Source organism: Perissodus microlepis, chromosome 19 (assembly GCF_051167445.1).
Source record: "Perissodus microlepis isolate ML-2025 ecotype Zambia chromosome 19, ASM5116744v1, whole genome shotgun sequence".
Lineage (NCBI taxonomy): Eukaryota > Metazoa > Chordata > Actinopteri > Cichliformes > Cichlidae > Perissodus > Perissodus microlepis.
In genome coordinates, this window is record NC_140479.1 from 26,374,801 (window position 1) to 26,398,525 (window position 23,725).

At 40.3% G+C, this 23,725-nt stretch overlaps 1 protein-coding gene across 4 annotated transcripts in view; it reads left to right on the top strand.

Moving 5' to 3' along the window:
- The window catches only part of tmem63c (transmembrane protein 63C), a 40,228-nt gene that overhangs the window by 10,149 nt on the left and 6,354 nt on the right, over positions 1 to 23,725 (top strand). For 2 of the 4 annotated variants that reach the window (XM_084915163.1, XM_084915165.1), the window contains exons 2-20: positions 5,083 to 5,308; positions 10,061 to 10,140; positions 10,936 to 11,023; positions 13,936 to 13,973; positions 14,669 to 14,811; positions 15,628 to 15,679; positions 15,783 to 15,894; positions 16,603 to 16,676; positions 16,805 to 16,885; positions 16,964 to 17,084; positions 17,278 to 17,411; positions 17,563 to 17,685; positions 19,830 to 19,983; positions 20,084 to 20,190; positions 20,816 to 20,902; positions 21,011 to 21,076; positions 21,926 to 22,088; positions 22,180 to 22,285; positions 23,496 to 23,663. In XM_084915163.1, coding sequence (XP_084771289.1) covers positions 5,099 to 5,308; positions 10,061 to 10,140; positions 10,936 to 11,023; positions 13,936 to 13,973; positions 14,669 to 14,811; positions 15,628 to 15,679; positions 15,783 to 15,894; positions 16,603 to 16,676; positions 16,805 to 16,885; positions 16,964 to 17,084; positions 17,278 to 17,411; positions 17,563 to 17,685; positions 19,830 to 19,983; positions 20,084 to 20,190; positions 20,816 to 20,902; positions 21,011 to 21,076; positions 21,926 to 22,088; positions 22,180 to 22,285; positions 23,496 to 23,663 — 2,107 coding nt within the window. In that variant the 5' untranslated portion in view covers positions 5,083 to 5,098. Of the gene's footprint in view, positions 1 to 2,539; positions 2,935 to 3,713; positions 4,122 to 5,082; positions 5,309 to 10,060; positions 10,141 to 10,935; positions 11,024 to 13,935; positions 13,974 to 14,668; positions 14,812 to 15,627; positions 15,680 to 15,782; positions 15,895 to 16,602; positions 16,677 to 16,804; positions 16,886 to 16,963; positions 17,085 to 17,277; positions 17,412 to 17,562; positions 17,686 to 19,829; positions 19,984 to 20,083; positions 20,191 to 20,815; positions 20,903 to 21,010; positions 21,077 to 21,925; positions 22,089 to 22,179; positions 22,286 to 23,495; positions 23,664 to 23,725 lie in introns of those variants that run through there. The other 2 variants (XM_084915164.1, XM_084915162.1) reach the window with 2 other exon arrangements.

Below are 23,725 nucleotides of genomic sequence, written 5' to 3' on the forward strand. Positions count from 1 at the left end.
CACTTTAACAAGGTATTTTCAACCAGAAAACTGCAGCTCACTGGCTTTTGCTTTTTCTGACCGTGATCTATAAACCCTAGAAATGGTTGTGTGTGAAAATCCTGAGAAGATCAGCAGTCTGACATACTCATTGTTATTGGTGCATGTCTGGTGCACAAAACACGTTGCATTCAAGGTTATTCAAATCATTATTCTTCAATATTCTGATACTCGGTGTGAACTTCAAGAGGTCGTATTGATAGGCTGATTAGATATTTGCATTAGCAAGCAGTCGAACAGGTGTACCTAATAAAGTGCCAGTGAAAGGGTTAGTGCTAATTAGCACATTTTTGCATTGTCACCATCATTGAGCTTGTTGCCATGTAAACATTAGCTTTTTGCTTAAAATACTACCATCAGTGTTTCTAGAGTTTCAATATGAGGTTCTTTTTCTTTGTGTTTCAACAAATAATTTGTAGGTAATGACACAACAAAAATAGTCTTTTGAAAAAAATCCAGAAGCTGGTTTCATCAAAATAATATTAGTAAGGCCATGAAATATGTCTGGATTGAATCGGAGTTTACCGCAAGTGATTGATTTGTTGATGAACAGTGAAATTGTTTTGTCTGACACACACACACACACACACACACACACACACACACACACACACACACACACACACACACACACACACACACACACACACACACACACACACACACTTGTACATTCATGACTTGAGAAAACATCACACTGAGTTATATTCATTCTTAGGAGCCTCCTTTAACCTTCACTACTTCTAAAACACAAAAAATATCACAGTGAAAAATACTGTTAGGTCCATAATTTGTTGGACTGAGATTATGTAGTTTTTATCACGAACGTCACCACAGCAGATGTTAAATCAGACAGCCAACGTGTGTTTGAAATGCAGAGTTTTTACCTTTAATTCAAGGAGATTTGAAAAATAAATTGCACTGTTTATGAATTACATTTTACAGACAGTGCCTCATTTTTCAATGTTCAAAAGCAATTGGACAAACTGGCATAATTTTAGATATAAGGATTTTTTAAAGATACTTGGATTAAAATCCTTTGCAGTCAAGTACATCGAGTACATCGAGTGTAGAATCAACAGACAAAACTAAATGCAGTGTTTTCGCCCTCGAGATGCTCTACCAGACCTTCAGTTGGTGCTTGTTTTTTTATATTTCTGCCTTCAGTTTTGTACTTCGGAACTGAACAGCGTGCTCTGTTGGGCTGAGATCAGAAGAATATCCAATTTCTTTGCTTCCTTGTCTTGGGTTGCTTTTGCACTATGCTTTGGGTCATTGTCCATTTGTACTGTGAAGCCCTATTTGATCAGTTTTGTATTTGGCTCAATCTGATCAGAGAATACAGCCACGGATACTTCACAATTCATCCGACTGCTTCTAACAGCAGTCACATCCACAGTAAACACCAGTGACACAGTTCCACCATGCATGCTCATGCCATAACATTATCTCTACCATGTTTGACAGATGATGTGATAATCTTCAGATCATTAGCTGTTTCTCTCCTTCTCTATACTTCTGAATTCTGATATGAATTTTCAGACTTTTTTTTAGGAGGTTTTTTTTTTTGGCAAAGTCTAATCCAGCGTTCTTGAGTGTAACCGGTGGTTTGCACCTCTATATTTATATTTATGAAGGCATTAATTGATTGTAGACTGACACACTTTGTCTCTCAAGTGTTAATGACTTGGGTTGATGTTGAGAAGTTGTTTTTCTTAACTATGGAAACAATTCTACCATCATCCACTTTAGTTGTCTTCTGTGAATTTCAGGCCTTTTGGGGTTGCTGAACTGGTCAGTCTTTTTTTTCTTTCCTCTCTAATCCTCTGGAGTCAACGAACCCGCTGGTTTGTCCAAATCACATGACCAGTTTAAGATGGCGTAACAATAAGACGCAGCCTCGCTGAGTCTCTGTCTCAACTTGTGTGGAAAGTGCAGTGCAGACTTTTTAATCTTAACAGTGCAGTTATGTGAATTTTATTGACAGTTTGATGCAGTCCTACCTCACAAAAACAGTCTGAAGCCAGCAAAATAACCATGCCTATGTTTCCCATGTTGTGGACACATCTTACTGTAAACAACACTACAAAAGCATTTTAGATATTTAATAATGTGACAGTGTTGCTCTTAAACTATGTAAAAATAACAGTTACAAAAGCAAAAATGTTCCGAATCACATTTAGTGTTATGTTTTAGATCATCTCAGTAGATATTTGGGTTCAGGTGTTTGCCTTAGTTTGATATTGCTGCTCTCCCAAAGTGTGGGGTAGGATTATGGTTAGGGTTGACACAAACAAACACAAACATCCATCAGCTGTTTTTCTGGTGCACTGAGCAGATTAGATGACTTGAGCTAGGTTTTTCTTCTTTACAGCTTGCCATTTTTTCTGCTTGCCCGACTCAAACTTAGGTGTAGCTCATCAGAAGCTCACGGCTCCTGTATTGACTTCAGCATCTGTGATGATAATAGTCTCACTGAGCACAGAGGAAAGATACCACTCATTCTGCCAGCGGGAAGCACAACACTGCTTCACAAGCCAAACATCAGTTTGTAATCTGCTGCATTGGCTTGGAAGCTTGATTCGGAGGAGGAGAGATGTGGGAGCAGAGGGAGAGGCTTAAAAAGACTCTGGATTTGCAGAGTCAAATAAGCTGGAGGAGAAATGGATACCTTGGGATCAGCATTAGCATGTCTGAGCGTTTAAGCACGAGGGTTAGGACAGAAGAGAATAACCATGGAGTCGCAGCATTAAACTGCTGAGTCATGCTGTGACGTTTGTCCAAATGTTGTGCAAAACCACACCACAGTCAGCCTGTATCCTTCAGCATCCTGCCCGGTCCTTGAGGTGCAGAAGAAGGTTTCACTGTTTGCATCAGCAGCCGGCAGCAACAGAAGTAAGTGGCTTGTCTGGTAAAGGAAGGGGGAAGAGCTCAGTGGGTCAGTAGAGGTGTGTATAAGCTTCTGCAAGTCAAAGTAAAACGTAGCATGTTTTCAGTTTATACTTATCTTGCGGTCATCATTTCTGTTAGGAGGATTGAAAAAGGGATAGAGCTGTTGTAGAAATAAACCACTTAGATTTAGTCTGTTAATCAGACAACTTGGACAAAAATAATCTCCAAAAATTCATCATCCAGTAGCTGCAGGTATAAACTACACTCATTTCTTATAATTTATGTGACAAACTACTTAATGGCAGTAGGAGTTTCTGTGTTTGTTTAGTCTGAGCACAGCGTTCGCTCTTTGTGCCATAAACGTATTTGTTTACTCGTCCATTTTTAGCGCTAAAACGATCCCTTTGTTTATACTAATGGCTCAAATTCATCACTGGCAAAGGGAGAAAAGGTGATCTATGAAACAGAGTGTGTATGTTATGGATTCAATTTGTGACCAGTCCTCAGGGAATCTCCTTCCAAGTCATCTCCACAGGGAGGATGCTGCTGTATCTGACAGCATCTGAATATTGACTGTAAGCTATATAGTTTCACAAGCCCTTCCTGGGTTATATTTTTAACTTTCTGCTCCTCAGACCTTTTCCGAGTGTGACGTACAACACTCGGGCAGCACTACATTGATCTGCTCGCCTCCTACACGAGAAATCTTGCTGTGCACAACATGAGGTGTTTGGTAAATGCTTCAGAAAGCTGTGATGGAGCTTCTCAAGAAGTGACATCATTGGTGCAGCGATAAATCATCCCTAGATTAGGTTCAGTAATCGTTGCCAATTTGATGGCTTTTAGCCTCCTTTCCTTTTTTCACACTCTGGTACCTTTTAATTTCTTGGCTGCCGTTTCCAACTGCGACTCACGCAGCGTATTTACTACAGAGCATGCCGTTCTGTGACAGCAACAACATCTCGTGGAATATTATTTTCACCATGAAATCTGGTCGTTTATGTGAATCTGCAGCACTGACGCGGAACTTTGTCAGCACTGCGTTTCGGCTCCATTTCCTCCGAATGTTTATTTAGTAAGGAGTGTACACGAGTCGAGCAGCTGGGAGTGGGGACTGTATTGATTGAAAATGAGGATGGTGTGTGCTGGAGGACAGATGGTTCAGGCCTTCATTCTGTGGTCATGGCAGTGTGAGTGATCATATCCTGTGCACGCTTCACAATCTGTTCGAGCTTGCAGTTGGGTTTGTTGTTAACTCTTGTTGGGCTTGTTTGTATTTTTTTCTAAAGAGCATCCGGTAAATCTGTTATCCAGTTCGTCACTTTCATGTAGCATCTCTACTTCCATTTGTCTGATAAAGAAAAGGAGCAAACGGATCAATTGTAGCTAATGGACCGTGATGCTCATTAAACTGATCCTTGCAAATGCAATCATAGCTGCACTTAGATTGTGTGTGGCACTTGTCTGATGAAAGTGAGTGACAGCAGTGAATGAACTTCCAGTTTCACAGATTATTGCTAACTAACAGTGTCATTCTGATTCTTTACAGGCAGAGGCTGGGTATTCAAAAGATGGGTGCAATAACAACAAAGACTAAAGCTGTTTAGAGTGACCCGTGTATTCTTTGAGAGATGAATTGCCACATTATTTATCACACAAAATGTAAAGGTTGGCTCATAAACTGTGAAGTAAAACTCCTCAATCAGCTGGATTGGGTGCTACCGCCTAACTTGAAGTATGAAGGTGGTTCTTGTTAGCTAATATTAGCACACTTTAGGTATATAACATTGCTGTGTAAGTGTAGTTTATATACCACCTGTGACTCTTTTAAAGCCTTTCATCTTCAAAAAATGAGGAAACTTATTTGTTAAGCAGATTAAGTTTACATGTAATAAAATGTGCTTTTACAATGGAGTTTTTAGCTAAATGCTAAATATTAACATGTTAAGATAATGCTAAATTAGCATTAGTTTAAATAAAACTGATAAGCAGTAAAGTAATTGTGACTCAGTTACAAATCAGCAATTGTGCCCAAGGCATTTGTGGCACCCAAAAGCATCATTACTCAGAGCTTGGAAAACCAAGCCAAAGAGACATCCGTTGACTATGGCTGACACATTGTAAGTGATGCTCATCTGTATTTCCCATTAGATATGGTCCAGTGCTGATGGCTCAGTCTGAGCTGTTCGTGACGAGAGCTTCCCCTGTGGAGGCGAGGCCCGTGGAGCTAGATGTTCTGGGGTTCCTGCAACGTTTTGGGGATGAAAACAGCACAGCTGAGAGATGCTACCGCTCGCACTCCCACAGCAGCGTCCTCCAGGGTTTGCCATTTGGTGGGGTTCCCACGGTCCTCGTCATCAATGTCGTAATCTGGATGGTAAAGACTCAACCAAACTAACTAACACTCAATATTACTATACAATAATACAGAGCTTCCCAAAGTGTGGGGCGCGGAGCCATGGCATCGGGGGGCGCGGTATGAAAAGGGAAAAAAAAACCGCTTGGACACTGCTAGCACAGGGCGCCCACACAAACGCAAAGCAGGAGATGAAGCATAGCTGAATATGTTTCCAAACCAACTACTAACTACTCTTGACGTTTTGGAGATGTTAGCTCTTTATACAGTAAAGTTACAGTGGGATACAAATAATATCAGGCTGATCCTGCCACGATTTAATCCCCCGGTTCAAATCCTGGACAAACAGTACATAAACAGTTGTTTATGTATTTGAACCCATTTTGCTCAAAGAGGCATTTTTTGAAAAATGTATTGATAGCAATGTTGAATATTATTACACAGGAAAAAACAACTACACGTAAAATAATCACACCGTGAGGCCTCTGCCTTTCTAAACGGAGGGACAGTAAGTGCGTGTGTATGTAAGTATTTTGTCTCTATGTGCCATTCTGCAATTCATCTCATGTAAACAATAACGTGCGCACAGCATAACGTGAAAAAGGCACATACCTTTGACGTTGCGTGACGAACTCTGTATTAAAAAAGGAGCTTTAAAAAATCTCAGTTTTCGGTGATTCGAAACGCCGTTTACGTGTGGGCGTTTTCAAAAATACCCGTGTAGGTGTGGACGTAGCGTAAAAGAGTTAGTAGTTTACTTTCTTACTACTGTAATTTATTACAGATTACTTGTATTTGTTTAATTGTTTACTAAATGTTTGAGGTGTGAAATAAACCACAATGGAGCAAAATATGGGTGTGTGTGGTTGGAGGATGTGTTTGTGTGTGCGCCTGCACCCAGGGGGGGCGAACATTTTTCTTGTAAAACAAAGAGGGGCCCAGCAAAAAAAAGTTTGGGAACCACTGCAATCATACAACAAAGTCACAGTAGCATGCAAAAGTCTTGAGCCACCCTTCATGTCATTGCATTTTCTTTCCAAGGAGCCAGACATTCTCGGCATTTTTATTACTTTGGTCCTGAGTAATAGTTACCTGAGCTTTGTGAAGGTCTCTGGGCTTTTTTGGCTGATTTTTCACTCATTATTTGTACCCAATCATTTTCCAACTCGTGTTTTTTGTTGTTTGTTAAACCACTTAACACTAACCTATGAGTCATTCAAAGCATAGAGAAGGCACCTAACTCAATAGATGAGCCAGTGTTGTGTCTAGATATTACAGATAGCTTAGCAAGGAAGCAATTTTAAATGGTATCTTTAGGCAACAACAGAATTTGTTCCCATTTCTTTATCTGAATTTATGAAAAATGCCAAAGATAATACAGTTTGACAGGCATTAAATCTTATTTTTGCATCAACAAGGTTATTCCCAAAGAGTTATTAGCTGGAAAACCTGACATGAATCAGCGTGTGTCCTTATAAAATCTGATAAAACTGGGCAAGTGGAGGAAAAAAGAACAGGTAGCAGATGAATAGCGTTCACTGACACAGGACCTGAGAGATGCATCTGGCCCTTGAGTTGATCCATCTACTGTTTGCTAAATGGTCTCAGTGAAAGGGTGGCTGTCAAGAAGCCATTCTTATGGAAGGGAATCAGGGAGAAAAGGCTGAAATATGCCAAATTATACAAGAACTAGACTAAAAAATCAGTGATAACAAGCCTGGATTGATGAATCCCAATTTAGTTCATATCACTGTGAATAGTTAACCTCCTAAGACCCAAACTCTTTCATGGCATGCATTTTAAATTTGTCTTTGCTATTTTTTTTTTTTTACCTGATTTTTGTTTCTGATTAAAGTTAGATCCACACATGAGGACATTCACTTTAAATTTCGATAGAACAGTTGCAGTATAATGTCCTCGTAAGTGGATATCAGGCCCTTGTAGAGCAAAATGTAGTATTTTGTTCTAGACTACACAAAATGCGATGTCCACATATGTGGACACCAGGTCCTAGGAGGTTAAGGCGGCGTTCAGAAGAGAGTTAATGTCTACAGCCACCTGTAAAATGTAGAGGAGGCTCGGTCATGGATTGAGGGTCTATTTTAGCCGGTGGTGATGGGGACGGATTTATGAACATAGAAAAGTATTGTCAGACAATACGGCAACACCTTTTTTCAGCATGACACTGATCCCAAACACACTGCCAGGGGCCATACTTGGATACGAGAACACACAATGGAAAACTGTCAGTCATGGATTAGCCTCCCCAGAGCCTGGGCATCAACATTACTGAACAGTGTGAGATCATTTTGACAGAGAATGAAACAAAAATATACTTTATTTCCACATATGTTTGCGCAAGTTTCTATAAATACACCTATTTCCAATTTTCATGCAAAGTATAAAGACATTAGGAAATCCCAAGGTCTTTGCACAATACTGTAACTCTGTAGAGTCATGGCAAATTGAGAGATAAACTTATTTCAAGTCCTATGTTGATATTATCTAACGGTTCCATTTTCTCCTATATTGATTAATCTACTCACTATTCCCTTTTTGTCCAGCAGAAAGTAAACAGTGATTTGTCTCACAGCTAATATTGCTCAGAGACTTTTTCTCTGAGCATGAAAAAAACAGAATATCTTTATATTCGAGAAACTGAAACAGTGGACTTTTGTATGAAAATAAAAATGAGATTCTTGAAAGTTATTCTTTCCCAAATTATAAATCATTCAGCTTTGGTTAAAAGCACATAAACATCTTCCAGTTTATAATATTTGTGTCACCTTCCCCTTTTGTATATTTAGAGCCAAAATCCATAACATCTGCACTAAACTACCTAATCCTACAACTCTGACAAGGTCAGTAACAAGTTGTGGGAATTACTATATCCTGTATAACACTTTGCATTTGGAGTCTTTTGCATAATTATTGTGATCTGTGCATGCACAATCTATAATCCAAATGGAAGTAAAAGCACTGAAAAAATAAAAACCTTCAATCGCTGCAGGACCAGGATAACACCACTACCTTTACTCAACCTACCATAGCTTTTCAAACCTATCCACCGTGTACGGAAGGCAGGAGGTTGACCCAAACGCAGGACTCCAAAGATAAAAGGTTAACTCAAGAGGCAGCTTCAATGTTGAACTCCTACAAAGATACAAAAGAAATGCAGGACAGGAGTAAAAAATCCAAAAACAGATAATCTTCAAGGAGAACATGATACTAGGAAAGACACGGCCACGAGGAAAACTTGACAAAGGACAAAGGGAGACAATAACTACACGGCCAATAATGAGGGCAGAAAAAACAGGTGGGAATTTCAAAAGCAAATAAGTAATAACAAAACAAGGGAAGTAACACTCAACATATAACACGCACAATAAAACAGGAAATCTAACACTGAGACAGTCTCTCAACACAAAATTGACACAGACAAAAAGGTAAACAAACACAGAGACACGACTGACTTCACAAAGGAGACACAACAGGACAAAACCCAGAGAAGAAACTAAGGGAACAGAAAGGGAACCAATGAACCAAAAGAGCAGCTGGATAGCTCAATGCTTTCTGTTTGTCTCCTCGTTGTCTGGGTTTTCCATAATTATGTACAAGAACAGAGAGAAATACAAACACATTATGTACATGTCATAGACGTCAAGTTAAATCTGCACATTTTAACGTCCTTTTTTGCAAAGAATAATACAGCGTACGCACTGTTTACAAACACAGATGCATTTCTTTTCCTCCCGTGTTCCAGATAATAATAGGCTTCCATTTTCAGCTGTCAGCTAACTCAGTTCCACTGTCAGGCCTTGTCAGGCTTGATCTCTGCGCTGATAGGACTTCTCCATCTGCCACCTCCATGTTTTAATTGGCTCGTTTTTATCAATGCCTGGTTGTCAAGCCAACAGCGAGGGTTGAGCGCTGTCTCTTAATGACGAGCATGAGTCAAAGCGTGCTTCCCCCCAGGTGACGGGAGCACGCCTCTGCATCAATTCCATCATCATACAGAATAAATCATCAGTGGGACTTGAGGAGAGCGTGCCCACGCATAAAGACAGAATAAACCGAAACAACTGGGAAGAGCTGGGCCAAAACGAGATAATGGAGAGATTCTTATTGTGCCCTGATTGCTAATGTAAACACAGGCTGTTTATTCATCTACAAGCCCCAGTCAAGTCCTCTTGATTGTCTTTGCATGGCTTTAGAGTGAATCATTCGACATTCATGGGCGCTTTCTTCCTATTAGCACAGCTGTCACCCCTTATCCACTAAACCTAATGTCTTTTCAGCTCAAATGAGGTAATAATTTAATTGCTGCAATTAAAATCAAACAGTCATCACCACTTTTACTGCGTTTGTCAACCTTCATCCATCACGGTCCAGTTATGCTCAATGATATTTCATCAGGGAAGCTCAGCACAAATCCACTATTGTACAGGAATGAATAGGGTTTTATTTTGGACCTCATTGTTGTGCTCAGTTTGCTCTCCATTTGTGGAAAATGGGAGGTATTCAGATTGACCGCGCTCATTTTTTTTCCTCACTGAACAGCATATGTCCGCGTGTGCTCGCTGATCTATTTCTGGACCACATAGCATACAGACCAAAAATGCTTCATTAATGCTGTGGCATTTTGAATCTGTTGTTGTAGACTGCTTTTTTGAGGGATTTTAGACAGAAGCTTAGATTTCTAATCAAGGAGATATTTTACCTAGAGTATAATGAGGACAGAGACTGTGTAAAATTGTTTTTCTGTGTTTGTAGTTTTTACTGCTGATCTTCTCATGTCTGAGGAAAGCTGCTTGGGACTACGGCCGCCTGGCTCTGCTGATGGAGAATGACAGGTAAATCTCTCACTCAACAATATCAGTTCAACTCTGATAGCTATGGCAACTTTTAACATGTAGTAAGAAGCCTCAGTGGAGAGAGAGACTTGATACTCTAGCTCCCTCTGCTGCATGTAAGTGGTGGCAAACTGCCTTGTTATACTTGAAACACTGATAATACTTTACTGTATTTGTTTTATATTAACAGTGAAAGTAAAATTTCATGGGATGGTCAGAATTTATTCTTTGCTTAATTCTCTATTGAGTGTAAACACTGAATTGGACATTTAAGCATGTTATCTATCTTATATTCACACCTATGGTCAATTTAGAATAAACAGCTCACTTAACACTGTTAATGTTTTCCATCCAGGTTCATGCAACACTCTGCATGACTCTGCAGCAGTTTTCTTTGTGCTCGCTCCGAATCTCCTCTTCAGGGGAATGTGGGCTCGATTAGTCCTGCCTGACCGACGGTGCCCTCGTAGCACTTGAGGGCAAGCAGCATCTGTTCTCTTTGCCAAGCGGTCGTCTCTCATTGTAATTCAATTACCCTGCTTAATTTGACATCCTGTTGAACTGTCAGTGTTATAGCCCACAGAGACAATCCACAAATTCAACTGCTGCACTTGTTTCACCATGTGAACTGGACCACATGTTATATTATTTTAATGTATTCTGTGTATGCACAGATTGATCCCAGATGGGTACAGGGACTGCAGCAATTACGGTACATCTTGGTGTATTAATAAAGCCATGTCCGGCTACGATCACCAGGATTCTGTTTCTTTGTGTGTATTCTTCCTTATGCAGTCTCACATCCCTGTTTTATGGAGAACCAAGTGAGAAAGAGAAGTCACCTTCAGAATCCAGTCCCTCTGACTCTGAGACCAAGGACATGGTATGCTCAAACCTTATCTTACATTTTTCAAAGGATACCTCATAATTTATTTCCCGTGTTGCAACATTCTTGTTGTTCTTCTGCTCCTGCTTCTTCTTCTGCTTCTGCATTTCAGGTGTGTTTTTATTTCACATCATCAGACTAGTTTAAAGCCACAGCAGACAGTTGTTTTCAGTTTCTGGCAGAAGTTATGACGAACACACCGCATACTCATGTACCAAATAAGAGATGAGCTGTTGAACATAGTGGAAAAACTAGCAGTAAAATATTTTATGTGCTTATTAGGGGTTTGGAGAGTTAGCAGTCAGCAGTCACATGTGATAAATTAAAGCTGGTGAATGTGTAAAACACACTTGCCAAACGTTGGTCAGTTCTTTGGTTATTTCATGCTTCTAAATAAGCAGTTTTTGCTGACTCTGAGCTAGTAAACTGGATTACCGGCCCAGAAAAGAGCAGTGCCTCATCTTTGTTGAAAGAAGCTTCCCTTAATCTTCTGTTCTGACCACGAAGAAGCTTTGCCATGGAATTTTTTCTCTGGACAATCTAGGTCAAAATACATGTAGTCATGTGGTGGGGGAAAAGGAAGATGTGAGCTAACTTCTCAGGAGTGGACATCCCAACAAATTAACCCCAAGGTCAGAGTGCAGCAGAGTACATGACAGTACAATTAGACACAAAGCTGAACAAGTCTGTCTCGTTCGGACGGTTTGCCAGGAGAAAGCCCCTCTTCTGTAAATAGAACGTAAACAGCCTGGCTTAGGTTTGCAAAATTGCACCCGATGAAACCGCAAGACTTCTGGAACAATGTCCTTTGAACAAATGAGACCAAAATGGAGATGCTTGGAAATAATGCACAGTGCCACATTTAGAGAAAAATACAAATGCCTCTTACCAGCTGTCAAACATGGTGGTGGAGGGGTGATGATTTGGGTTTGTTTTGCAACCTCAGGACCTGGGCACCTCGTTGTTATTGACTCAACCATGAACTTCTCTGTATACCAGAGTACTAGAGTCAAATGTCAGGACATCTGTTTGATAGCTATAGCTTGGCCCAAATTGTGACAAGACACGTGACAAGACAATGATCCCAAGCACAGCAGCAAATCTGCAAAAGAATGAGTGAAAAAGAAAAGAGTGAAAGTCATCCACTCGAACTCGAGACCTCAACCCGACTGAAATCCTGTGGTGGGATCTTCAGAGAGCTGCAAATAAAAGAATGCCCACAAACTTCAATAAACTGAAGCAACATTGTAAGAAAAAAAGAGGACAAAAGTCCATACAGAATGATGTGAAATACTGATGAAGTCATGTTGTTGAACTAAAGCTACTAAATCAAATGGTGTACTTAATTTTTCACTGTGAATTTTTTTTTCTGCAAAGCACTGGAAACCAGGAAGGGTATTTATCATAAAACCCCAAAATAAATATTTTAGATTTCATAATGGGATAATCAATACAATCAATACAATAGTATCGGAGTACTCTGCATCAGAAACCCCACTAATGCAAAAAGCATTTAAGTATTATCAACAAAGATCTGGATGCTTAACATGAATAAATGTGCTGTGTGACTGTTGTAGAATTAGATACTATATCATCTGAATATTGTCACTCATGCATTAATGTATAAGTAGGCGTTTATTATTAGCAGCAAATCAACTGGTGCTCATTTCGAATGTTTCGTATCCAGCTGCACCGAATGAATGTTTTCACTGTGGATTAATCTGCCAATTATTTTATTTTTTGCGAGATGTCATTAGGCACGCTAAACAATTATTGCAAATGTTTTGGTAATTGATTCACTTGACTTACTGGCTAACAGATGAATGAGTTCAGATGTGCTTGTATAAATTGTTGGGCAGCTGAATTCATAACAAAACATTAACATTTTAAGCTTTTTATGTGTTTGCGTGCAAAAATCATGATTTAAAAAGTATCTAGTAACTAAAAGAGTCAGATAACTGTAGCAGGAAAAAAGTCATTGAAGTGACATGTAGCGGAGAAGAATCAAAAGAAGCTAAAATTTGTACTTAAGCACAGAAAGCTGCTTGACTAAATGCACTTAGTTCCAGTTCACAACTGCACTGAAAAGCTGCAGCTGACCCTTTCCACGTGTCTCACTCTTGGTCAGTGACCCATGTTCAGCTTTATGTTTGTGGCGTGCATGTGTATTCTCATGCATTTGGCGGCAAAACACATCCAAACAAAAACATCGGTCTGCTCACCGAAGGGCTCTACAGTGCCACTAGTGGTTAAAAATACCACAGCATATTTTTATGCACTATAATAGTGTAATTAGGGCAAAGAGGCACAGTGTTTGAGGAGGAAAAGGGCAGATTCCAGTCATCGTTACACTGCAAATTATGAAGGAGAGGCCTCATTTTAAAGAAACACTATCATTACCAATAACATTGATGTTAGACAGTCTGCCAGTCTTCCTGATTATGTTCTTGTGTATTTACACTAATTATACCAAGGTGTCACAGTTAATTTCCCAGTGATATACTGATGTCTAAAAAAGCTCCATCCTGAGCTTCTATAATAAATCGTCAAGTCGTCTAAGATGGCACCAAGTCAACAGTTGTAAGAGGAAAGTTTGGATCATTACTCAGCGGGTATGTCTCTGACTCCATGGCACCTGAGTGATAGACTGAGGTCATTCCCTGCATGTTTATAGCAGTGTAAGTCAAAGAGTCAGACTGGAGTCATCGTGCTGTGCCTGCACACAGCTGAGACTGCAGTAAACTGATTACAGCTCCAGACCTATTAAATCTCCATCTCTGTGTCACTTTGCAGACCGTGTTACTATTCAAATGGAGGTTAAGTACAAGTCACCAGATATATAACTGCCGAAACGTGTAATATGTCTTCAATAACCAGTTCGTTGGCTGTTTTATGATTCTTTTTTTCAGGGCTTCTGCTCATGGCTGTCATCTCTTTACCATATGAAGTAAGTAAACCTAAAGCAGCTGCTCCTATAATTGTTTCATCCTCCTCTCATCTTGGCTTCCAACCCTTTGCCGGCCTGTTGTCTTCAAAGCTGATGTCACCATTGAATGTAAAAGTCTGGTCTTATATCTCACTTAGCAAAGAAAATGTTTAAAAAAAAAACAAAAGAGTCTAGGCTCATGCGACCGCTGGTGCCACAGTTTCCTGTTGAATATTTGCACTTGCTCGGGTCTCGACTCCACACAACAGATTTAGAGCTGTAAAAAAGCAATTTCCGTGGTATCCATGGTTTCCATAGTATTATGGTGGAGTTTGGGTGCTTCTGTTTTTAGCTCTCCTTTGCCAGTGGCTCACACTGGGATCCCAGGCGAAGTGCAAACCCACCCTGTGAGTTCTCGATGTGTGGGCTACCATGAGACCAACGTGCACTTCTTTTCTTTCATGCCTTTTTTTCTATTTTATGACACTGGGTTTCCTGAACCTCCCTGATCTGGTAACCACAGATTCTGACACCAAAGTAGTGGTGCCACAGTTTTTTACTCAGGATGAGGTAGAAGCTGTGAGGGTCATTTTTATCCAGGTTCGGCCTGTATGGAGCCACTGCCACATCAAGAAAAATGCGCATGTTTATCACGCTGCGTGGAAAAACTCGGCATTTGCAGATTCTGAGATTGCATCTTCTTTGTTCTGTTGCAGGGATGAGGAGATCCGAAGTAAATGTGGCATTGATGCCGTGACATATTTGTCCTTCCAGCGCCACATCATCCTGCTCATGACAGTGGTTACCCTGCTGTCCTTGGCTGTAATCCTGCCGGTCAACATTTCTGGGAACCTCCTGGGTATTTTGGTCTTGAAGTGATGGTCTAGCTAGCTCACTGAAAAGCCAAGGGATAGCCTTAACCTCCGATAACAACACACTGGACTGTTCATAAAAAGAGAAGTTCGGTTAAATGCACATAAACTTCATCTTTTAACAATTCATAGTGCAGCTGAGTTTAAAACAACCCGATCTCTTTCAAAACTTGGAACAAGTCAAAAGGTCAATGAAACCAAAATAAACACTGATTACATGCACAACGGCTGCACTTCATCTAAAGGGAGTCACTGGCACACCAGTGGCAAGTCATCAAGCACTTGCCCAAGTCTGATTATAGAAATAGAAAGTGCTTAATTTCCTCTTAACATACACATGTAGGTGCCAGGGGTGGGGCGACACACTAAACAGGCTGCTAAATAGCAACAGAAATGCCTTTTTGGCAGTTGTGTGCTTATTTTGTAGGAAGTGTTGAGAAAGCCTTTCCACTACAGGATGAAGTCTATGAAGAGTGGGGCTGTCCACAGTAATGTTTTTATTACTGCTGGTTGTCATCATATGGACCAGTGTGTCACCATCATTAAATAAAATGGCCAACACCCATAGGCAGGCTGCCATGGTGACGGCAAACAAAGGGTTCCCAAGTTAAAACAGCGCAGTTAGGCATGTTTGAACTTGAACTTCATTGAGATGGCTGATATTTCATTTGACTGGATGGAAAACATTTTAGTATTGCTTCATTTCTTGGCCTCTTCCAGACAAAAGAGGGGAGGGGCTTCCTTTTAAGTCATTACAGAAATTAAAACGTCTCGCTTTGTGTCACGTTTTATTATCTCTACAGGAGACAGTCCCGAAAACTTTGGAAGAACAACCCTGGCGAATGTTAGTGCAAAGTAAGTCCAGCAATGCAGGCATGACATCAGATCTCATGAAGCATCCCAGAGCCGCGAGCAAACCTGGGCAAATCTGTAATTGCTCTGTTTATGTTCCTTGAAGGGACAGCTTTCTGTGGCTGCACAGCGTCTTGGCTCTGGTTTACTTCATTATCACGTTGCTGTGTATGGCTCACCATTCGCTTCACCATTCGGAATACAGAGAAGATGAGAAGGTCTGTCATCATCCAGTCACACTTTATACCATCAAGGTCCATCCAGCAAAAGATAAAGTCAAATTATTGAGATTCTAACCAAGAGGTCTTTTTTATTGTTTCAAAAATCAAATACAAGAAAAAAATAACTCAGCAAAAATATTTTAAAACAAAATTAAATGTAAAGACCGACGTGCTCTGGATTTCTGGCTTCTCCCATCCCCAGGTGCTGCATTCCTCTGTTAAATGCAGAGAATAGGGCGTTCCATTGGTGATCAATAATGATATCATTGTTTTTTATTATTCATTTGTCTTCAGAGAATAAGACTACAAAGATCCTTAAAAGGATTCTGCAAACCGCCAACTATTCACCCACTTAGTGTGGCATGTTAGCATGCCTGCGTTCTCTGATTAGTGCAGTTAGGACTGATGGGTTTGTCATTGCTATTAACATTTCATCAGAAACTAAAGAAATGGAAAAAGGAATAAGTACTCTTGTATAAAATCGATTTATGGATCATCCTGAGAAGTCAAATTGCTATGGCAGTCCATCTAAAAGTTAATGAAACTTTTCCTTCCTTAACATGTAAACCTTAACAATGAAACTGCGATTGACCTCTGTGGATCAGAGAAGTTTACCACTATATAGGCAACAACCTGGCATTGGCTTCCCTAGAGCCGTTAAAAGAAAGTATAACGGATTTATTTATATTGTGTTATTTATTACAGGTGGCTCGGACACTGATGATTACCTCCATACCCAAGGAGATCTCTGACCCAGGACTCATCACCAAACATTTCCAGTACACATGTTTTCTTCTCTATTAAATAATCTTCCTGTGTTTGATTGGAGAGCTGTCTATCATTTTATTTATGCACATTCACACTTAGAAAATTCCTTATAATGAACATTTTTTCTTGTTTTCACCAGTGAGGCCTACCCAAGCTGCACTGTCACCGACATCCGGTTCTGCTTTGACGTCCACAAGCTAATGAGGCTGGACTTGGAGAGGTACGGTGGCTTTTACAGACTGGAGCATCACAGTTTTTGATCATATGGCTCTTGTCTGAGGACACTGTCGTTTTTCAGGCGCAAGGCAATGAAAGGCAGGCTGTATTTTGCCACAAAGGCCCAGAAGGAGGGAAAAATCATGATCAAGACTCAACCGTGTGCTCAGATCTTCTGCTGTGACATCTGCGGCTTTGAAAAGGTAAGATTTGTACATATCCTTCTGTGTACAGTTAATTGCAGTGCATGGCAAGAGAATCACCACTGGATGGCACTGCGATGCAAAAATAGGTAAACGCAAGCAACAATGTGATATTTTTGCAAGTGTAAATCTTAGAGTGAGATTAAAAGATGAAGTGAGCAACATATCCTTTAACTCTTTTTTTTTTCTGCAGGTGGATGCAGAGCAATACTACAGTGAATTAGAAGAGAAGCGGACAGATGAGTTTAATGCTGAGAAGAACCGCATCACCATGAAGAGGTTGGGCATTGCCTTTGTGACCTTTCGCGATGAGCGGATGACTGCTGTGTGAGTAAACAAGAGCGTGACACCGAGGTCTGTGTTTGATAGGTTCTCTCATCATACAGATGCAGTCACAGCAGAGAGTGACCACATAATTCATGGTAGCGTTGCTGAGTAGTGATGCAATGCCTTTTGAACATCTTGTTTTGGTTTCCAGCATTGTGAAGGACTACGGTCGCGTGAACTGTCGTCGCAGGCCCCAGCAGTCCAGCATCAGCACCGTGGTGCAGTCGCACAAATGGGACGTCAGCTACGCACCTGCTCCAAGTGATATTATATGGTGAGAACTGTCACGTTTGTTTGTGCCCTAATGTCTTTTAAAAGGTCAAGCTACTCTTGGATTTTCTCCTGATTGTCTTTGAAGTCTCAGTTTTCCAAATTGACAGCTGTGTGAGTCATTCTGATCTCTTCATATCGCCATGGTGACCTATCCCAGCACACACGCTGGGTACACCCTGGGCAGACACCCATTCACACCTACACCACGAGAAATGTATTAATCTAACCTGCTTGTCTACTGACTGTGGTAGGAAGCTGGAGCAGCCAAAGGAAATCCACACAGAAACACATTTTGAGCACAATATCCAATTTTACATGACTTGTGCATCATTTTGACACATTTCCCTGTAATTATGCCTGACATATTTGGTATCTCTGGTAACCTGTGGATCAAGACTAGACTTCAGATCAACATTCTGTGGGTTTTAGTCATGCTTGTCTGTGCAGCCTTAGCTTGTGAAGTTGGACCTAAAGGGTCCTATTTAGAGCTGAGGTATGCATCATGTAAATGTTGCTTATTGAGACTATTTGATCCCAGTGTTGCTTTTGATACTTTTGATCACCGTAATTTTGGTTTCAGAGGCTCGGGCAGTTGGTGGAACAGCTTTGATGTGGTTCTTCTCATAACTCTCAGGCAGACCTTTGTTGCTTAGTGGTTGTAATAACTCTGTATAGCTGTATTTCTGTCTTGTGGTGTTCCCCAAGTTTCTGTTGCGGGCCCCATGCTAATTGTACTTTGTGTCTATCAACCAAATATAAAGTCACTTTCAAAGTCTACTGTCAGTGTCATATGTATGATGTGTTTGTTTAAGTTGCTGAACGTTCCAAAAGTTTCTGTTCTGCTGAATACTTTTCTACAGCTGAATAGTGACAAACAGAGGTTATACCACAGGTGATGAAAGGCTTGGCTCTTTATGGTATTATGTTAAACTTTGGTTCTGAATCTGTACCCTGTGTAGTATTTAGTGAAGCTTTGAGGCACTCCTTTTACTACCAGCTATGAAACATGGCTAAAATTAAGTCTGTACAACATTTTCCTTGTTGGTGTTATAACTGCAATCAGACAGCAACGTAACGTGTACTCCAGCAGACTCACCAGACTTGTTTTCTTCCACTAAATAAGGTTTCTCGCTCGCTCTCTCGTTGTGTGTTACATGTTGAGCTTATGTGTGTGGACCACTGGAGAGCTGATGCTGATTTCTTTACACTGGCTTATGATCAGACTCAAAATTTGGTTCTTGTGATGATGTTTTGAGCCTTGCATGGACAGGCACTCACTCATATTAAAGACCTATTGTAGACACATAATACCAGTGGGAATCTGAGGGCCTTGGATCAGGCCTTGATAGCTGTTTCCACACAAGGCTCAAGGCAAAAGGACTCGATGCTTCTTTGGCTGTGGACCCCACTGGACTCGACTGGACTCTGAAAGAATCGTTAGTTTAAATTTTCTTTTGTTCATTTGTTTTATTTCTTCTATTTTTTAATCCTCCTGGTTTTATCTGACTGTCAGTGTTTAAATCCTCCTGTTGTGTTTGCTTTTTAGTTATTCACCATCTCTTGAAAGGCACTATGTAAATAACACAAAATGTGGATGTTTCAGCGATCGGTGCCTGCATTAGCATTGCTATTCCTGCTTCTTTTTCATAAATTTCAACTTCAAAGACATTTAAGATTATCGGTATGTTGTTTGCTGTAAGTAGCAGATCTCAAACACCGTCTAAAGCTTAATCAGCATCCACGATTGGATTAGCTGCGGTGCATGTTTCTTATCTCAGAAAGCAAATGCAGAGATTATGTAACAAGTGAGTGCTGCATATGTATGGGGATTAACCAAAGGAGGCTCACAGTTTGAGTTTCACATCTGACTGACTGCAGTGTGTTTGTGTCTACGCATGAACTTGTATTTTCTGTGGCAGTCGCCGGCTGAGAGGTCGAGCAGGGACTGGGAGCTGAAGTGAGCTGGTTTAAACTTGCTCTTCTACCCAGTACGCTGGACTGCTCTTAGAAGAGGCCACTCATTCGGCTATTTCAAGCATATGTCAAAACATAAAGTACATGTACATCAGAGAAGGGTAATATGTTAACTGTGTTCATTTTGCTGGATGATTGGTAACTGAGGCTCTTCATTTTTCCCATCGATAGGGAAAACCTGTCAGTGTGTGGATCTCGGTGGTGGCTCCGCTGCGTCCTCCTCAACATCCTCCTCTTCCTGCTGCTCTTCTTCTTCACCACTCCTGCCATCATCGTCAACACCATGGACAAGTTCAACGTCACAAGGCCCATGGAGAGTCTGAGGGTTAGAGTTTCAGAGCAGTTTAAACTTACTGACGTCTGTGCTCCATTGTGAACCTCCTCACTTTCATCAATCGCCATTTTGCTCTCACTCACTCTCTCAGAGCCCAGTCGTTACCGAGTTCTTCCCGACCCTTCTGCTGTGGGCGTTTTCAGTGCTCCTGCCCTTTGTTGTCTACTACTCCGCCTTCTTTGAGTCCCACTGGACCAGGTACTGGGTAGTCATCAACTACCGCTCTCCTCAGCCATCTGAAATAGAAATGTGGATATTTTGCTTCGTTTACTCGCAGCGGTTTTTCTTCCTCTCAACTATCAGCGTTCCTCTTTTTTTCCATCTAATTTATTTCTTTTTCACCCTCTTGCTCTATTTACTCTCTCCCCTCTCTCTCCCTCCTTCTCTCTGCCACTCTCCCTGCACTGTTATTCTGGGCAGGTTGTCATAGAGATCTCCGTGCGAGGATAATGATATGAACAGTAGTCACCGTGCACCGCTTCCTCTATGTGCGGTGACTAGCAGGAGGAAGAACAAGTGTGCATAAGAACAACCTATAAGCACCCTTTCTTTACATAACCACCCCCACAAACGTGTTGTGCAGGCATGATGTGTGAAGGACCGAATGCAAATCAGCTGTTTACTGTAGTGAAAAATGTAGTTTGTGCTAATGGGTACAAAGAGTCAACTGTTTTTTCCATTTTGGGCTTTTAATTCATGAATTTATTATGTTGTTTTTTTCTTTTTGTGTTTTTTTTTTTTCGTGTGTGGGTTTTTTTTTTAGATATATGTTGCAAAATATGTATCGCATGTTCTCATCTTATTGGATCATTTCATGTCTCAGATCTGGTGAGAATCAAGTGACGATGCACAAGTGTTTTTTCTTGCTGGTCTTCATGGTCATCATCCTGCCTTCACTTGGTCTGTCCAGGTACATCTACAGTGATTTCCCTTTTTGATCTACTTCTTTTGAATTATTCCTGGGTTTTTGTTTTTTTTGTAATGTTTATGCACTTTTTCTATTTTATTTCTGCTCTAGCCTTGACCTCTTGTTCACCTGGCTCTTTGATGTCAACTTCCTGGAAGAGAAGGATTTAAAATTTCAGTAAGATCAAAAAATGTAATGAAATGTAATGAGAAGTGCAATCAAACACATTATTTCCACTCCACGATTATCTTCTTGTGCAGCTACACACTGCTATCTGCTCATGTGTTATTTTTTTTTTAGATCACTCAGTGGAAGTAAATAAATAAATAATAACAGAATGAAATGATTTGCAATTTTCACAAACCCATATTTTACTCACAATAGAACATAAAAAAATGTTTAACCTGAGAAAATGTACCATGTTAAGAAAAATATTAATTCATTTGAATTTGATGTTGGCAACGTATGTCAAAAATTTTTCTTACACCTTCTTCTTTTACTGACTTGTTGCCATTGACTTAATTAGTTGCAAAGCATTTTTCCAGCTGTTTCTTTTTAGTAGTTTTGAGATGTGTTGCTGGCATCAAATTCAAAATGAGCTAATATTTTTTTCAAAATGGGACGTTTTCCCAGTTTAAACATTTCAATATGTTTTTTTTCTATTGTGAATAAATTATGGCTGTAGGAGATTTGTAAATCATTGCATTCTGGTTTTTACTGGGGTTGCAGGTAAAAAAGTTGATAAGTTGATATTTGCTGCAGTAATAGTTTGCGGTCCTTTGTCCAACTGTAGGACATTAGTGTTGATAATGGGGCTTTCAGCTTCATCAGTGTCCCTTCACTTGGGAGCGAGCTAAAAACTGGAAAGCACCCCACAGATGCACAAGAAGATGACTTTGAGCCAAAGTGAAATCTGATGTATATTTTTTAATTATTATTTTATTTGTTATTTGGAAATTATTTGGTTAAAACTGAGTCTCAGAAAGAATCTCCAGCAGCCCACTTCTTGTCTGTGTCTTAATGCAGGTGTGTGTTTCTTCCTGACAACGGCGCATTTTTTGTAAACTACGTAATTACATCCAGTTTGATTGGCACGGCTATGGAATTGCTACGTATCCCTGCACTGACGGTGTACGCACTGCGCCTCTGCTTTGCAAAATCCCAAGCTGAGCGGATTCATGTCAAACGGGTAAGCAGAGCCTTGGTGCTTATCTTGGCATCTTAACACGCTGTTTGATTTAAACTTTAAGAAGCCAGCTGTGTTTATTTTGTCTCTGCAGAGTCAAGCTTATGAGTTCCAGTTTGGCCTTGAGTACGCCTGGACCATGTGTATCTTTGCTGTCAGTATGACCTACAGCATCACGTGTCCCATCATTACACCCTTTGGTGAGCAGCACACAACTACGCTCTTGTAAAAGCATCTACCTCTTCTTCTCACCCTCTCTTCTCAGCCATCTGCATCCCAGCACGTCCCGTCTCAGTCGTGTTTGTGTAAGGCTGTGTCTCCTCGTACTGTAACCTCACTCTCCTCTGCTGCCTGCCAGTCCGATGCAGACTGTGTGAATTTGCTGCTGTAGTCCCAGACACTCAGACACAGCGAGCTGTGAGCCAGACGCCCACTCTGCTCCTGTCTCTGCCCGGCGCTCACCGAGCTTCTATTTACTTCTGCAATCTAATCGTCAGTCAAAAACAGGCCGCCTTTAATGCACCAAACTCTGTGTCTGCTTGCATTTCACCTGCTTTTTTTTTTCTAGATTTCAGTTTTCATTTGATAAAGAAGACCAAGACAACAGATTTTTTTTTAAATTTAAAGGCAAAAAATGTAAAATTAGCTTCCAATTGATCAAAAACAGGGACTAGAACAGGGTGTAAAAAAAATAAGGCCCGGGGGCAAGAACCTGTTTGGCAAAGACTCCAATCTGACTCACCAAAAGGCTTTGGAAAAATTTGAATGAATGCATAAATTTTTACCTTCTAACTTTAAAGCTATAAAATAAATAAGAATAATTTTCTGTGAATTAACAAAAAATTTGTTTCCTGTAAATTTGTACATTTAACATGCAGAAAAAAACAAGACACACTGTTGAAGTTGCATTTCTTTTCTTCTATTAAAGGATATCCCAGGGATTAGATGTTTAGTTAAATATCTGTTACTGGTCTGGTCTGAGTTCAAAGTTTTATGATGTAAATGAGTTTGAGGTCATATTTATTCCGTATTAGTATCTTTTAATTTCCTCTCTTAAATCCATAATTTAATTTAAAATCCTAGTCCTGACATACAAAGTCTTGAGTGCCCACATCCCATTACATCTGTCAGACCTTTTAGTATCATAAAATACAACAAATCACTTACTGCAGACTTATTTGTTTTTCTTAGAGTTTCCAAAAGTAGAATGGGAGCCTTCAGCTATTAAATCCCATCAAGTCCCATTTTGGACTCAGGAAACAAACACCCTCTCTGCTTTTTGTACATCACAATTCTCATTAGATTTATCAAACCCTGTGTATGATGTTGACGTCGATCAGATAACTTTGTCTCTCTTTCATGTTGCAGACATCATCATCAGTGCATTTTTGTTTAACTTTTTTCTTCCAGGTCTGCTCTATGCGATCCTGAAGCACATGGTCGATCGATACAACATCTACTATGCTTATGTTCCCACCAAACTCAATCAGCGAATCCACAGAGCAGCCATTAGCCAGGTCATTGTAGCTCCCATTCTCTGCATGTTCTGGTTGCTCTTCTTCTCCGTGCTCCGATTAGGTAAATATCCCCGCCATAAAAATTCATAAAGATCGGTGGATTGTCAGGATACTGTAATATTG